Here is a 16,538-nt window from a genome sequence, read left to right on the forward strand (position 1 = left end):
TCCCCTTAGCAGCAATGGAACTTTGTCACACACACACCCTCTGAGTCTTGGTGAGAAACTAGTCCCAGGGCCCCTTGTTGTCTCTGCCACCCCCATTCATGATGTCATGGAAACTTCTGTGCTGCTGGGCTCCTGAACCCAGCAGCCTGCCCTCGGCTGGATGAGGCAGCCAAAACTCTAAAAGGGTTGTGATAGGGACTGGAGTCAACAAGTAGCTGTGGGAACGTGGTGGCGCAGACCCTTCACTCAGGGAGTCCTGTGGGCTAGAAACACCAGACAGCTAGGATGTGGCCAGAGACTGCCCAACGCACTGTCTGTGTGGGGCAGAGGAAGGAAGCAGATGAAGGAAGGAACAGGTAGGTAGGAGGGCGAGATCCCAGGCAAGTCAGGACAACTCCCATGCCTTGCCCAGGAGCCTTAAGAAGTCCAGGCACCTGCTGAGTGAAAGAGGATATATTTATTGGCTGAGCAAGAAGGGAAGTTACAGTTGGTAATGGATGCTTCTAGAAGCCACCAGTCTCAGGTTCACTTGTTCCAAGCCCAGTTTCCTCCAAGGCGGCTGTACTGAGCATCATCTCGATCTCGGAGGGGCTAAGAGAGGAGAAGAGCAAACAAACGGTCAGGAGGCAGGGTTAGGACACTTCGAGGAAGGGCCCCAGCAGGCCCCGACGATGAGTGCTCCTGCCTGACCTCTCCAGTCACACCCAGCGATGAACTCCCCAATAGGACCCTTCCCACGTGCAAACAGCATTTAGTGTCAGCCCCTCTATCCCCACTCACCCTCCCTTCATTCCTGCCTCCTTCCCCTCAAGGCTTACCTGATAGACCTGGTCATTCCTCAACAGAGCTTGTGTGTCAGCAGCTAGAAGAACCAGAGAGAGACATCAATGGCCTAGCAGATGAGACAGTAAGATCCACCCTCCCACGCCCTCAGAAGTCTGCATGAGTGATATGAACACACAAGTTCTTTCAACAGTCAAAGTTCTAGGAGTCTTTAGGAGATTGCAAGAGTAACTCCCAGCTGAGACTAAACCTACCACCAGCCCCATTCCTTAGCTGGTGCATAAGCTCACTGGTACACAAACACACACACACACACACACACACACACACACACACACACACATGCTCTGCTCTTCCACTAACCCCCAGACAGCCTTCCAGTCTCATGTCCAGCAAAGCAGAAGACTCCCAAAGCGAGGAGCAGAGTGGCAATGACATCAGTGACAACGATGCCAGCCACGGTGGCTGGATCCAGCTCCACACAGCTCTGGCACACTGTGGGGGAAGGGAGGAGAGAGGAGAGGTTGAGAGCCTTTAAGATCAGGGGACCATCTCTGCCTCCTAGGCAACCCTTAGATCTCTCATGCCAAAACCCAAACTTCAATAAGACCCGGGAGAAAGACCTGGTGATAGGCTTGCCACACCTTCCTCCACCCTGCATCCTAAGGAATCCCGGGGAAGAGCCAGGAAGTAATCTCAGCTTTGTGGAAACTTGAACAAGGTGGTGGGCCAAACCTCTCACCCAACCAAGGCTGCAGTAACATGACCCCTACTGCTCTGTCTTGCTGAGTTAAGTTCTCTCTTCCACTTTGAAGGTCCCCAAATCTGACTTGTACCATTACAATAGTGACCTCACTTTGTTTAGAGAACAGATGGGTTCACCATATCCCTCTCTAGCCAGAAAGTTCTCACATCCAGAAGCCCTATCCATTCCAACCCAAAGGGTTCAGGAAGCACATACTTCGATAATGAATTTGCACGGTAGCTTCTTTGTCCTTGTATATATCTGTCCCATTACACCTATACATTCCTCGTGGGTCCAGGATGCGTTTTCCCAGGTCCAGTCTTGTATTGTCTGAGAGCAGTGTTCCCACCGTTCCCTCTACCCATGTGATGCTGGTATTGCAATTCACAAACACTCTGTCCTCAAGTTCCTCTACAGGTATCTTGAAGGGGCTCACTAAAGGGGAAAAAATATCACAATTGGAGATAACTCTTTGGTCTGCACCAAGCCCTTTGTTCTGCAGAAGCTCATACTTAACAGAGACCATTTTCCTGGTCCAGGACAGTTTATGGTTTCCATCAAGAGAGACAGAAGTCACAAGAAAAAGCCTTCAGAAAGTTCCCCACCAACTGCAGGGGTCAAGGGGGACACGAGGATGACATTCAAGCAGAGGACAGGTCTTGGGGCCTTGGTGCAAAAGAGGACCCCTCAGAGCAGGGTTGACCCAAGCACCTTCCTGGAAATGAATCCAGACCGCTGATGAGGAGTAGGGGGAGCACAGACCACTGAAGCACCCAGAAGATATGGAAAGACAGAAGAACATTCCTCGGTTGGAAATGTCTGCATTTTTTCTTCAAGGAGACATCTAATTCTACTTCCCAGCAATCTACAACACTCCCACTTCAGCTTCTTATCCTCATCCTTCCTCATTGCCCCTGCTCCACTGACAACCAAGAAAGCGGGGCTCTCATTACTGAAGCCTTTCCCAGGGCCAAGGATGGCTGTGGGTGGAGACCAGCTGGTTTGCCAGCCCCTGAATTATCAGCCAAGTGGTCCAGAAGGGGACCAGGGCAAATCCCATGTACAGTTTTCCACCCTTGGTTAGAAGGAGGAGAACAAGGAAAAAAAATTATTGAATCCATCCCTAGAGCTCCTCACAAGTCAAGTCTTGTGGGAGACTTTTAGGGCTGGAGGTGAGTGCAGCAACATTCCAGATGCAGTGAGTTCCTTTGACAGCCTGAGCACATCTCCACAGGCCACAGAGGCACTACAGTCTATGCCTCCAAACACAGGGAAAAGTGGAGTCTACATTCATTCATCCTGGGCTTCACACTCAGTCACAAATTTGGATACAAGAGCATCTTCTAGAAAACCTGAAATAGCTGTTGCTCACACTTCTGAAGCAGGTTGGAAGTATATGCATGTATACTCAGGGAGACACATGCACATCAAATGCTTCACATCCTACAGTCGTGTCCTCTTCAGGGATCTGTCTCCAGTGGAAATCCTGAGTGTCCTAGTGCAGCCGACTATTAGGTGACCATTGGACCCAGTTTGCTTAGCGTTGAAGGGGTTCCTGGGACATAGGACTTTCCATTTTAAAACTGAAATTGGCAAACTGAGATGAGTTAAAATCCTCCCATGTAACAATCCCTCAAATCTTCCCTCCCTCCTGCTCAACCTAAAGTTAACTTCTCTTAAAGCATTCACATGAGTGCTAGGACATGCCTCCAGGGGTGACATAATCATGGCCAAACAAACAAGAGTCCTGATTCCAGAGGCCATCAGCCCTAAAAGGAGTAGTGCAGGAAGCTGTGCTCCCATGGCCAGTCCCAGATTCAGGTACATACATACTGAGCTATTTTCTACAGATCTCTGGCCTAAGGCCTTCTGAGAGACATTCTAGGCCCACATGCACTCGTGGCTGGAGTCAGTCAAAGCCAAGAGTCTGTTTCCCAGACTCTATGCTACATCCTGCCCCTGCCCTCCTGACACCCCTGGGGTGCCTGGTGAATTGAAGCTAGCACCGAGAAGCACTTTTTTTTTTTTGAGATAAGGTCTCGCAGGGTCCCCCAGGTTGGAGGTCAGTGGCATGATCACAGCTCACTGAAGCCTTGAAATCCCAGGCTCAAGTGACCCTCCTGCCTCAGCCTCTCAAGTAGCTGAGACTACAGTTGTGCACCACCACGCCTGACTTAATTCTTTTGGTTTTTTGTAAAGATAGAGTCTCATCATGTTGCTCAGACTGGTCTCAAACTCCTGGCCTCAAAGGATCGTCCCACTTCAGCCTCCCAAAGCTCTGGGATTACTGGTGTGAGCCACTGTGCCTGGCAAGAAACATTTTCAAGTCAGCCTCACTCGCATCAGTAATGTCCCTCTCAGGTCCCTTCCCCCACCCACCTGGAGTAGCCTTACCTTGGGAGAGAAGGGTAGCCAGTACCAGGCCAGACAGAAATGTGCTATGTTCCATCTCCCAGTGGAACTCATCCAGTAGATAAAGCCAGGTCACCGAACTATCAGCCTGGGTGAGAGCTGCCCTCCCCTAGCTGACTCACAGGTACCGGAAAGAGGAGAGTGGGGGAGGAACTAGAAGATGTCTGCTTCTCTGCTTTCTGCCGTTGATGGTGGGAAATTGTCAGGGTGGGGGTGGGCTAGGGTTAGGGTAGGAAGGAAGCGGTGTAAATTGCTCTATCTCTGAGCAGGGAGCCGGCAGAGAATATGGAAAAGGTGGCCTTTAGCGTCCCTATTGACAATGCAACCACATTTACGCACAACCTAAAAACTGCCACATCTCGAAGCCCCTTGAGAGAAGCCATCGGCCCCATAGCGCAAGCTGTAGCAGCTAGATTTCTCATGGAGGCTGATCTTTCTCAGGACCCTTCACTAGGCAGCCAGGGACACCAGATCTAGCAGCCTCTTGTCAGTGGGAGGTTGGGCTTTAGAGACCCCAGCCAGAGATTTGAATCCTGGGTCCGATACGGCCTACCTGTGGGGCCTGGGCCAGCCTTAAAATTTTCTGAGTCTTATTCCGTTAATACCATTATAAGGATTCAAACAAGATGTTTGCATGGTGCCTCACACATCATATGTGCTCAATAAAGTGTAGTTATTAATAATAATATAATTGACTGACAGGCAATATTGAGCCTCCCGGTGAGACAAATGGACCTTTTTCCCCTGTGGCCTACGAAGATCTGAAACTCTTCACACTGCTGCAGTTAGACTGTCACTTACCTGGGGACAGAGTCGTGCCTGTCTTGCTCACTGCTGTATCTTGTGCCTGGCATACAACGGGAGCTCTGCACATTTTTGTTGGCTCACTGACTGACTGGCTGAGGGAGACAGGGGCCTGAGATCCTGGACATTGAGTCTGGGCTCTGGACCCTGAAAATGTGCTGGCCTGTCCTCAGAATTGTTCCACCTATTCCCTTCCAGGCGCCTCTTTCATGATCTCAAAAGAACAGTGAAGCCAGGTGCCGTGTCTCACGCCTGTAATCCCAACACTTGGGAGGCTGAGGCAGGTGGATCACAAGGTCAGGAGCTCAAGACCAGCCTGACCAACAAGGTGAAACCCTGTCTCTACTAAAAATACAAAAATTAGCCAGGCTTGGTGGCACGCGCCTGTAATCTCAGCTACTCAGGAGGCTGAGGCAGGCGAATCGCTTGAACCCAGGAGGCAAAGGTTGCAGTGAGCTGAGATAACGCCACTGCACTCCAGCCTGGGCAACAAAGTGAGACTCTGTCTCAAAAAAGAAAAAGAAAAAAAGTGAAAAAATTTCCTGAATGAAGGCCTGGACTGAGGTGGCTTTCCATTCGGAGGTCCAGCCCCAAACAGCTGAGAGTCCCTCCTAAATTCATTACCTATAGCAACAACAACTAGCAACGAGTAACAACTGGCTACAATCCTAACAACTAATGACAGGGACATTTATCTCCCTCATGAAGAAATGGTCCCAGGACCATCTCCCAACCAGCATCCATTGCGGTTCCCTGTGCAAGATGAGTCTCTGAGTGGGAATCCAGCATTCTCTCCCTCTCCTTCCCCACCACCTTCACCCTCCTTAACGGAAAAACAAAAGGCATGTGCACCTGCAGCCCTGCTGAGGCCCCTGCTGCCCACGCTTGCAGCAGAGGGTGGAGGCTCTGGGTTCTTGCCTTCTCTCAAGGGCCCCAGCCCCAACAGTGATGGGTGGAGCCAGTCTAGCTGCTGCACAGGCTGGCTGGCTGCTAACGGCTGCTCCGCGCTTTTGCCAGAGGACAGAGACTGACATGGAACAGAGGAAGGGCTTGGCTGTCCTCATCCTGGCTATCATTCTTCTTCAAGGTAAGGGCCTACTAGGGGTCTGGCAGCCTGGGAAAGGGCTCAAGGGAAGAGCCCATCACTGGTGAGACAGGAATATTGGGATCCCTAACCTTCAGCCTACCTCTGCTGTCACCTTAGAGTTCAAAGAAGGGCAAAATGGAGCCTCTTAATTGTTCTCTGCTAGAGAGAAACAGTGTCCCATGGAGGAGAAGGAATCCTTGTCTCTGAAAAATGCAAACAGAGTACGTAACTGGCTGAAGAGAGGACCCTGTTACCGCCATCTTAGATTTGAATGCAGCCCAAAAGGGCATAGGCCAAGAAACTAAAAGGAAAAAGTATATATTCCCTGCTTCAGAGCTGGGGGCTAGCAGTCGACCTATGAAATGTCCATTCACTCAGTTGGGCAGTTGGCCAATTGGTCAACAAAGATGGGTGAGACCCTAATACGTGATACACCATGAGGAAATAAAAATGAATAAAACACTTATGCTCTACAGAACTCATAGTCTCATTGGAGAGATTAGTTTTCATGGTGCCAGACTGAGTGTACGGTACAGTATGGGTGCCTGCATGAATACTCCATTGGAAATATCCAGTAGGAAGTGGATGAACTGGGTTGATGCCTGGAGTCTGGACATACTGGGAAAGTTAAAACCATGGAATTTGCTGAAGTCACATAATTACTATGTGAGGAAGAGGGGGCTGAAGATGGAACAGTGAGGACACCAATTTTAAGAGGCAGTTAGAGAAAAAAAAAAATTCCAGGAAAGAGATAAAAGGAGAATCAAAGAGCTGAAATAATCAAATGTATGCACTACCTTGGAAACCAAGGGAGTAGAGAGCTTCTAGAAGGAGAGAATTACCAAGAGTATAAAATGTTAAAGAGAGCCCACTAATATAAGAATATATTTAAAAGGTTAAGTCTGTGGGATGTGGCAGAATATGCATCATGGGTGATTTAGCACAGTTTCAGCGGGGTATTGTGGGTGGAAGCCAAGTGAAAATTGGTAGAAGGTGAAGGTCAGGTGATGAGGTCAGCAAGTGTAGACTATTCTTTAAAGAAATTTGGATGAGGAGGGAGAAAAGACTGGGTGGTAGGTAGAGGAGGAAGTAGAGTCTAAGAATAAATGTTTTTGAGGGTGAGAGAAACTTGAGCACATTTCTAGGCTAAAGGAGAAGATGATGAGTAGAGCAAGGTCCTGGAGTTGACGGTGGAAGGACAGAGTCAAGAGTGGGGTCAAGAGCACAGAGGGGAAAGCAACGTTACCCTCTAAGACTGGGAGAAAGGAAGTGCAAACGGCGCTGGCCACAGATAGGTTTATAAAGGGAAAGGAAGCTAAAGGAGAAAGTACAATAACAGCTTCCGTGTTCTAAAAAATCCAGGTGGGAGGCAATGCCACCTGCTGAAACTGCGCTGGGTGATGACCGGTTGGGAGACTTGAAGAGGACAGTGAGAGTTTAGAATAGAATTATTTCTGAGAGAAATGGGAGGAAAAGTCAGCTAAAGACAACACAGGTTGAGGAGCAACTCTCAAGCCTGGGTGAGGTGGCTGCATATCATGGAAAGAGCATTGAGTTGAGCGGTAGAAAACCTGAGCTCTGGATCCAGCTTGGACACCAATGAGCTATGTGTACTTGAACAACTCCTCCACTGTCTGGGAGTTCTCATGCCAACCAACCCAGAAATGTGGCAGGGACGGGCATGGTGGCTCACGCCTGTAATCCCAGCACTTTGGGAGGTTGAGGCAGGTGGATCACCTGAGGTCAGGAGTTCGAGACCATCCTGGTCAACATTGTGAAACCCCATCTCTACTAAAAATATTTTAAAAATTAGCGGGGTATGGTGGTGGATGCCTGTAATCCCAGCTACTCAGGAGGCAGAGGCAGGAGAATTGCTTGAACCCAGGAGATGGAGGTTGCAGTGAGCCAACACGGTGCCACTGCACTCCAGCCTGGGTGACAGAGTGAGACTCCATCTCAAAAAAACAAAACAAAACAAAACAAAAAAGAAATGTGGCTATATGACCTCTTAAGTCCTAAAAGGAAACCTCACTCAGATATGCAACATTAAAAGATGTCAATCGGCCAGGCACAGTGGCTCATGGCTATAATCCCAACACTTTGGGAGGCTAGGGAGGGAGGATCATTTGAGCCCAGGAGTTCAAGACCAACCTGGGCAAAATAGGGATACCCTGTGTCTACAAAAACTACAAAAATTAGCCAGGCATGTTGGCATGCACTGATGCCAGCTACTTGGGAGACTGAAGTGGGAGGATTGCTTGAGCCCAGGAGCTCAAGGCTGCAGTGAGCCATGATCACACCACTGCACTTCAGCCTGAGTGACAGAACAAGAAAAAAAAAAAAAAAAGATGTCTCAAAAAAAAAAAAACTATGTCAATGATCAGTGCAATCTCCTTCCCTGAATCCAATTTAGAATGAGGGGTCTCTGTCTTCTCTCGGTCTTCTGTCCAGGTGGTCAGGAGAAGAACTAGTTAGAAACCTCTTTAACTGTTTGTCTTGCCTTTTCTCCCATTTGCTCATTTATTCATTTGCACATTCATTCAAAAAATAAAGTTCCTACCATGTTCCAGGCACTGCACTGGATACTGTTCAAAAATAATCCCACCATGCATGAGGTTCTAAGGTTCACTTCTTTTATTTCGATTATACTTTGACTCATGACCGCCTCTCCTTATCACACACGCTCCACCTCTAGCCACACTACCTCTCTTGTCCTTTTCCAAAGCTGCATCTTATTCAGCTATTCTTTCTACTCAGAATGCCTTTCTCTATCTGGTATATTCCTGCTTACTCTTCAAGGCCCAGCAAATGTCATTTCCTCTATTAAGCTTTCCCTGACCCTCACCCTTGGACAAAATTAATAGCTTCTACCCTTTTTTCATATGCAGTCTTATAAGCACTAAAAGATAATGTATACATTCTATTAAATTAATTGCATATATGTTTTAATTTTTTCACTTCATTATAAACTTTGGAAGCAGCAGTTGATTCTTCATATCAGCACTCTTTTCTTTCATAATATCTACTTTAGGTCATAATAGTGCTCGTTAAATGTTTGGATTAAATCTAATTGAATTGAATTAAAGTGCCAGATCTCTGTAGTATGTCTACCATGCAACTCTACTACCCTAAGGTTTTGTTTGTCTGTTTGTTTGTTTGTTTGTTTGTTTGTTTGTTTTTTGAGACAGCTTTAACACCTAGGCTGGAGTGCAGTGGTGCAATCTCGGCTCACTGCAACCTCCACCTCCCAGGCTCAACCGTTTCTCCCACTTCAGCCTCCTGAGTAGCTGGGACTACAGGTGCATACCACCACGCCCAGCTAATTTTTTTGTATTTTTTGTAGAGACAGGGTTTCGCCATGTTGTCCAGGGTGGTGTCTAACTCCTGGGCTCAAGCAATCTGCCCACCTCAGCGTCCCAAAGTGCTGGGATTACAGGTGTGAGCCACTGCTGCCAGTCAACTCTGAGTTTTGAGACAGATTTGAGGACTAATTGAAAAGCTAACTTCCCTGGGACATCCAGGGTTTTTACAAGAAAAGGATCACCAAGGCTGAATATTTTATAAAGAACTCAGCCTAAAGGCTTTGGATAGTGCACACCCACTCCTTGCCAGGGCATTAGCTGCTCAAGAAGCAGAGTGTTCTGGACTGGATAGGCAATATCCTTACTTACATATACTACAATACAATTCTGATGCTAACCCCCCAAATTACTGTCAGACCCTACAGGTTAAGAGTATGGTTCCCAACCAGATTGCCCTCACTTTAAATGCCAGCTACAAGTTCAGGGTACTCCAGACCACTCACACTTCTGACAAACTGCCTACAATCTTAAGGATTCCCATGACCCTCCTCATTGATAATTTGCTAGAATAACTCACAGAACTTAAGAAAGTCCTGTACTTCCTATTTCAGTTTTATTTAAAAATAAAATAAAATCAGAACCAGCTAAATGAAAAGGGCAAGGTCTAGGAGGGTCCCGAACACAGAGCCTCCGTGCCCTCTCCCCGTGGAATTAGAACACATCGCCCCCAGCACTCTCCCACACTCTGACAGCACATTGATGGGTTCACCAACCAGGAAGCTCCACCAAGTTTTTACTGAGGTATCTTTACATAGGCATGATTGATTGAATCATTGGCCACTTGACTGATCTCAATCTCTAGGATCCCTTCCTGGGGCTGATATCACTAGTTTCAAAGCTGCAATCCTCTTACCATATGGTTGGTCCTAACCAGCACCATCCTGAGTCATTGCCGTGCATAAACTCAGGTATGGTCTAAGGGTCCACCACAGCTAACAAAGCCACTCCTGTCACTCATGAAATTCCAAGGGTTAGAAACACCCTCCCGGGATACCAGGACAAAGATGAGACAAATTATTTATTATCACCTTGAATTCAATTGGGTGATTTAGTCTACAATCCAGATAACTAAGTATAGATACTACCATTTTCATGGATTTGGATCTTTCTTCATCTTGGCCTCAAATAACCATGAAAATACTTCAGGGCATCTGAACAACTCCATGCCCAGCTAATACTCTATCTCTCTTCTGTCTTTACAGGTACTTTGGCCCAGTCAATCAAAGGTAGGAGAAATGGCTTCTTTCTATACTCAGACTCAGAATATTGATGGAAATTTGGCTTCCTACAGCAGTAGTCCTACAGAAGCGAACAGTTTAGAATGAATGAAAGGATGGGGATAGATAGGTGATGTCTCTATTGTCAACCAAATCAGTGATCTGACATAACCTGTTCTGGGCAGCTTGCCTGTAGCTAAGCATTTAACTGGTCTCTTACAGGAGAAACAGGACCCTAGTAGCTAGGGGACACATCTCAAACTCTGACCCATGAACCAGCAGGTATTGGCATCACCTGGGATCCTGACCTTAGTCTCTGTCAATCCTTCTCTTTAGTTCATCCATTCTACCCAAAGTGATCTCATCATCTGGTATGCTGTTAGCAGTTTCTTACCTGTATAGTATCTTCCAAATAACATGCCCCAAAATCCCAAAGTTTTACCCCTACTAATTACAGCAATGTCTCTTTTATTCTTCATCCCCTGACGCAGATATTGGCGTCACCCGAGAGCATGTTAGTAATGCAGAATCTCCCCTCCCCAGAGCTCCTAAATAGCACCTGAAATTTTAATAAGATCTCCATGTGATTCATGTGCACATCAAAGTTTGAGAAACACTACTCTAATGATCTCCTGGCATGCAGAAGCAGGGAGAATTTCAGAGGCAAGACCCTTACTAGAACCATGGCTTTTCTCATTTCAGGAAACCACTTGGTTAAGGTGTATGACTATCAAGAAGATGGTTCAGTACTTCTGACTTGTGATGCAAAAGCCAGTAATATCACATGGTTTAAAGACGGGAAGATGATAGACTTCCTATCTGCAAATAAAAAAAAATGGAATCTGGGAAGTAATACCAAGGACCCTCGAGGGATGTATCAGTGTAAAGGATCACAGGACAAGTCAAAACCACTCCAAGTGTATTACAGAAGTATGTAATCCCCTTTGGTCTGTTTGTTGTGAAATTAATCAGTATTTGCTGTTCTGGTGAGCTTTTTATCTAGGGTGAAAGTGGAAATAGATCCTCAACAGTGATATCATCTCCGGTTCTCTTAATTTCAGCTTGCCTCTTTTAAAATACTATAAGATACTTCCCTCACCCTGTTGAAAAAGTACAGCCAGTCCTGTAAAACTTTGTTTACCTTTGGGTGGGCTCCATGGATTCGAGCAATTCAGCACTGACTTGAATGAAGGGGTTGGGGAGACAGGGGCGATCATAAGGTGAGCAGCAGTGAGGACTGGAGCACAGTGGAGCATGAAGAGCATCTAGTCTTCCTTCTGCTCCAGATACTTCCTGGTAGTTAGACTACATGGGCTTCCCCAGGAATCCTGGGGGACTGAGGAACATCAAGATGCATTGAGTTTTGGCGCAAGGATCTTCCCTTGCCCTGCCACCCACAGAGGAAAAGCCTGCTGCCCTCCACAGGGACATTATTGCAGATAGGCAGGAGAAAACGAACCAGGAAAAACAACTTCCGCAACCTGAAGGTTTGTCTCTCCTTTTCCCTACAGTGTGTCAGAACTGCATTGAACTAAATGCAGCCACCATATCTGGCTTTCTCTTTGCTGAAATCATCAGCATTTTCTTCCTTGCTGTTGGGGTCTACTTCATTGCTGGACAGGATGGAGTTCGCCAGTCAAGAGGTAAAAGAATGCTCTTAGATGAGAGATGGGACCACCTGAGACCCTCAGCTTTCCTCCTACCATTACGTACCCAATATAAGAGACTAAGTTCGTGCCTCTTGCTAATGTTCATAGTTGGCTGAGGCTGTATTTCTCTGAGACAGGAGAAAAGGATACTTGATGTTACCACAGCATGTTCACCTGTCTCAAGATACAACTCCCTCTGATTTATCCTCTGTGAAAAAAAAAAAAAAACCAGGCGCAGTGGCTCACACCTGTAATCACAACACTTTGGGAGGCCGAGGCAGGCAGATCACGAGGTCAGAAGATCGAGACCATCCTGGCTAACACGGTGAAACCCCGTCTTTACTAAAAATACAAAAAAATTAGCCAGGCATGGTGGCATGTGCCTGTAGTCCCAGCTACTCTGGAGGCTGAGGCAGGAGAATGGCGTGAACCCGGGAGGCAGAGCTTGCATGAGCCGAGATCGTGCCACTGCACTCCAGCCTGGGCGACAGAGCAAGACTCCGTCTCAAAAAAAAAAAAATCTATTTTAAGTAAACCCTTACATACAGAAAAGTGAATCACAAGCACACAGCTCAAAAAAAATTCACAGAGCAAATACACCCATGCAGCCAGCACATAATTTAAGAAAGACAATATTACCAATGCCATTGAAGCCCCTCCTGTGGTCACTTCCAGCCACTACCCATCCTCAAGAGTCAGCATTGTCCTGACTTCTAACAACAAGGATTAACTTTGCTTGTTTTTGTTCTTTATGTAAATGGACTCATATACTAAGTATTCTTGTGAGTAGCTTCTTTCACTCAACAACATGCTTATGTGCTTTATCCACACTCTTGTGTATATATAAAACTCTTATTGTTATTTAGTATTCCATTTTGTGAATATAACCCAATTTATTATGCATTCTACCTTGTGTGGATTCTGTTTCTTTTTTGTGCAGCTTCAGACAAGCAGACTCTGTTGCCCAATGACCAGCTCTACCAGGTAAGGGGATGAAGAATAAAAGAGACATTGCTGTAATTCATGGGGGTAAATCTTTGGGATTGAGGGGCATGCTATTTGGAAGATCCTAGGCAGGTAAGAAACTGCTAACAGCATACCAGATGATGAGATCACTTTGGGTAGAATAGATGAACCAAAGAGAAGCATTGACAGAGACTGAGGTCAGGATCTAGTGAGCACAAGCTGAAGAACACGCTGAGAGAGACACATGAAGAAACTCTCGACAGGCCGGGCACTCACTATAGACAGGCCATGGCTCACGCCTGTAATCCCAGCACTTTGGGAAGCCAAAACAGGTGAATCACCTGAGGTCAGGAATTCGAGACAAGCCTGGCCAACATGATGAAACTCTGTCTCTACTAAAAATACAAAAAAAATTAACGAGGCCTGGTGGTGCACGCCTGTAGTCCCAGCTACTCAGGAGGCTGAGGCAGGAGGACCACTTGAACCCAGGAGGTCGAGGTTGCAGTGACCTACGATTGTGCCACTGCACTCCAGCCTGGGCAACAGAGCAAGACTCCATCTCAAAAAAAAAAAAAGAGAGAAAAAGAAAAAAGACAGAGCCTCCATCTCCTTGTCCTCTTTCCATCCTCAGGACCATGAAGTACCCACTCCAAACTCTCACATATAAAAAACATTCAATAAACATGCATCAAATTAATTAATAGAGGATGGAAAAAATGACTTATGACTGTGCTGTCCTTTCCAGCCCCTCAAGGATCGAGAAGATGACCAGTACAGCCACATTCAAGGAAACCAACTGAGGAGGAATTGAACTCAGGACTCAGAGTAGGTGGGTTCTTCAATGCCAATTCTAATAAAGGATGCTTGCATCAACTGCCCTCTCAGTTGCTTCTAAGTCTAGCTCCCTTCCCTAGGCGGCTATAAAGATCAGACTCTGGGGATCAGGGATTGGGAGGTGGTTTGGGGTACTCTTTTCTAAAAATTCTGGGGCCATACTGATTGTCTTGGCCTAGGAAAATATGAACTTTATGTATCTGTAAATCCTGTCAGAGCAGGGCCTCAAGCCATAGAGATGCTGAATATTAATCTTAACCTACATTAGAATTTCTCATTATCTACACTATTAACATTTTGGGCTAATTAATTATTTGTGATGAGGGGCTAGCCTGTGCATTGCAGGAGTTATGGAAGCATCCCTGGCCTCTCTCCAGCAGATGCTGGTAGATTGTCCAGTGTGACAATCAAAAATGTGTCCAGACATTACCAAATGTGTCCAAACATCACCTCCAGGGCAAAATCACCCTTAGTTAAGAACCACTAACCTATATTAACCTTCCAATCAATAAATCAATCAGTCAGAAGTTATGATTTAATTAATCTATCTGAAGTTTCTATCAGGAAGACAGGGTTGAAAGCATTATTTAGTTTTTTTGAACAAATTGCAATTTTTCATTTTTCAGTCCAGGTGTTCTCCTTCTATTCAGTTCCCAGAATCAAAGCACTGCATTTTGGAAAGCTCCTAGCAGAGAGACTTTCAGCCCTAAATCTAGACTCAAGGTTCCCAGAGGTGACAAATGGAGAAGAAAGGCCATCAGAGCAAATTTGGGGTTTTCTCAAATAAAATAAAAATAAAAACAAATATAGAGTTTCAGAAGCGCCACCTATTGGGGAAAATTGTAAAGGAAAAATGAAAAGATCAAATAACCCCCTCGATTTGAATATAATTTTTTGTGTTGTAATTTTTATTTCGTTTTTGTATAGGTCATAATTCACACGGCTCAAATATTCAGTGAAAGATCTCCCTCCACCGCCATCCCCTGCTACCCAGCGACCCAGTTGCCCTCTTCAGAGACAAATTAGTTTCTCTTTTTTTTTTTTTTTTTTTTGAGACAGTCTTGCTCTGTCGCCCAGGCTGAAGTGCAGTGGCACCAGCTCGGCTCACTGCAACCTCTGCCTCCTGGGTTCAAGCGATTCTCCTGCCTCAGCCTCCTGGGCAGCTGGGATTACAGGCACACACTACCACACCTGGCTAATTTTTGTATTTTTAGTAGAGACAGGGTTTCGCCCTGTTGGCCAAGCTGGTCTCGAACTCCTGACTTCAAGTGATCCGCCAGCCTTGGCCTCCCAAAGTGCTGGGGTTACAGGTGTGAGCCACCATGCCCGGTCTTAAAACTAGTTTCTTATATATCTCTCTGGAGGTATTCTAGGCGTATATGAGCACATTCTCAAGTATATATTATCCTCTCTTCCCCCATCTTTTAGACAAATGATATCAAACTATACATCTTGTGAGATTACTGCATACCATTATATGAAGAACTCCTTTTTAATGCAGCCATATTGTACAAATAGACTATGATTTCTTTAACCTGTTATCTATCAGTGGATATTTAAGTTGGTTCCAATCTTTTGCTCTTACAACAATTCTGCAATGACTAACATTGTATAAATATCATTTTTAAAAATAATTGCATTGAAGCATAATTTACATGCCATAAAATCCACCCATCTTAACTGATTTCACCTGTTCTCAGAAATTTTTAGTAAATTTAACTAATTGTACAGCCATTACCATAATCCAGCTTTAGGACATTTTCTTTTCCTTTTTTTTTGAGGTGGAGTCTTGCTCTGTGGCCCAGGCTGGAGTGCAGTGGTGCAATCTCAGCTCACTGCAACCTCCACCTCCTGGGTTCAAGCGATTCTCTTGCCTCAGCCTCCCGAGTAGCTGAGACTACAGGCACGTGCCACCACGCTCAGCTCATTTTTTGTGTATTTAGTATTTGTGTACTTAGTAGAGACAGGGTTTCACCATGTTGGCCAGGCTGGTCTCGAATTCCTGACCTCAGGTGATCCACCCGCCTTGACCTCCCAAAGTGCTGGGATTACAGGTGTGAGCCACCGCGCCGGGCACATAACTGTATTTTAATATAGCCATTCTATGGGTTTAATATGGTATTTTATTATGGCCTTAATTTGCATTTCCCTAGAGACTAACCATGCTGAGTGTCCTGTCATGTGTTTATTAACCATTCATATATTTTTAGTGAAATATCTATTCAAATCTTTTGCCCATTTTTAAGTTGACTTATTTGTTTGTCTTCTTACTATTGGGTTGCATATGTTTTTGATATAGGTCCTTTATCAGATATATGATTTGGAAATATTTTCTACCAATCTGTGGTTTGTTTTTCTTAATGGTGTTTTTTGAAGTGCAAAAGGTTTGAATTTTGAAGTACATTTTATTGATTTTTTCTTCTATATATTGTACTTTTGGTATCATGTCTAATAAATCTTTACCAAACCCACAGTTACAAAGATTTTCTCCTGTCTTCTTTTTATACTTTTTACAGTTTTATGGTTTTAGCTCTAACAATAAATGTGATTTTGAACATACATAAGACTATTTGTAACAAACACAAATAAATTGAATTGTTGGGCACTTGTATTTGCATTTGTAATTTTATTAACTATTGCCAAATTTCACTTTATAGCAGTTGTAAACACACACATACA

General features: G+C 45.4%; 2 protein-coding genes across 6 annotated transcripts in view; one reads left to right on the top strand and one right to left on the bottom strand.

Moving 5' to 3' along the window:
* Positions 1 to 317: 317 nt before the first annotated feature.
* LOC116477008 (T-cell surface glycoprotein CD3 delta chain) overlaps positions 318 to 16,538 on the bottom strand; it is a 22,455-nt gene continuing 6,234 nt past the window's right edge. For 2 of the 5 annotated variants that reach the window (XM_058446298.1, XM_058446299.1), the window contains exons 2-6: positions 11,552 to 11,746; positions 1,745 to 1,963; positions 1,147 to 1,278; positions 819 to 862; positions 463 to 591 (exon numbers count right to left, since the gene is read on the bottom strand). In XM_058446298.1, the coding sequence (XP_058302281.1) occupies positions 526 to 591; positions 819 to 862; positions 1,147 to 1,278; positions 1,745 to 1,963; positions 11,552 to 11,675 (585 nt within the window). In that variant the 5' untranslated portion in view covers positions 11,676 to 11,746 and the 3' untranslated portion in view covers positions 463 to 525. Of the gene's footprint in view, positions 592 to 818; positions 863 to 1,146; positions 1,279 to 1,744; positions 1,964 to 3,922; positions 4,076 to 11,551; positions 11,747 to 12,968; positions 12,998 to 16,538 lie in introns of those variants that run through there. The other 3 variants (XM_058446297.1, XM_032167570.2, XM_032167571.1) reach the window with 3 other exon arrangements.
* LOC116477007 (T-cell surface glycoprotein CD3 gamma chain) lies at positions 5,614 to 14,841 on the top strand. The gene is made up of 7 exons (XM_058446296.1): positions 5,614 to 5,831; positions 10,396 to 10,419; positions 11,113 to 11,340; positions 11,922 to 12,053; positions 13,000 to 13,043; positions 13,771 to 13,854; positions 14,787 to 14,841. Exons 1-6 carry the CDS (start codon positions 5,693 to 5,695, stop codon positions 13,834 to 13,836), a joined length of 633 nt encoding a protein of 210 aa, XP_058302279.1. The 5' UTR covers positions 5,614 to 5,692; the 3' UTR covers positions 13,837 to 13,854; positions 14,787 to 14,841.

The sequence above is a fragment of the Hylobates moloch genome, unplaced genomic scaffold (genome assembly GCF_009828535.3).
Source record: "Hylobates moloch isolate HMO894 unplaced genomic scaffold, HMol_V3 SCAFFOLD_11, whole genome shotgun sequence".
Classification (NCBI taxonomy): domain Eukaryota; kingdom Metazoa; phylum Chordata; class Mammalia; order Primates; family Hylobatidae; genus Hylobates; species Hylobates moloch.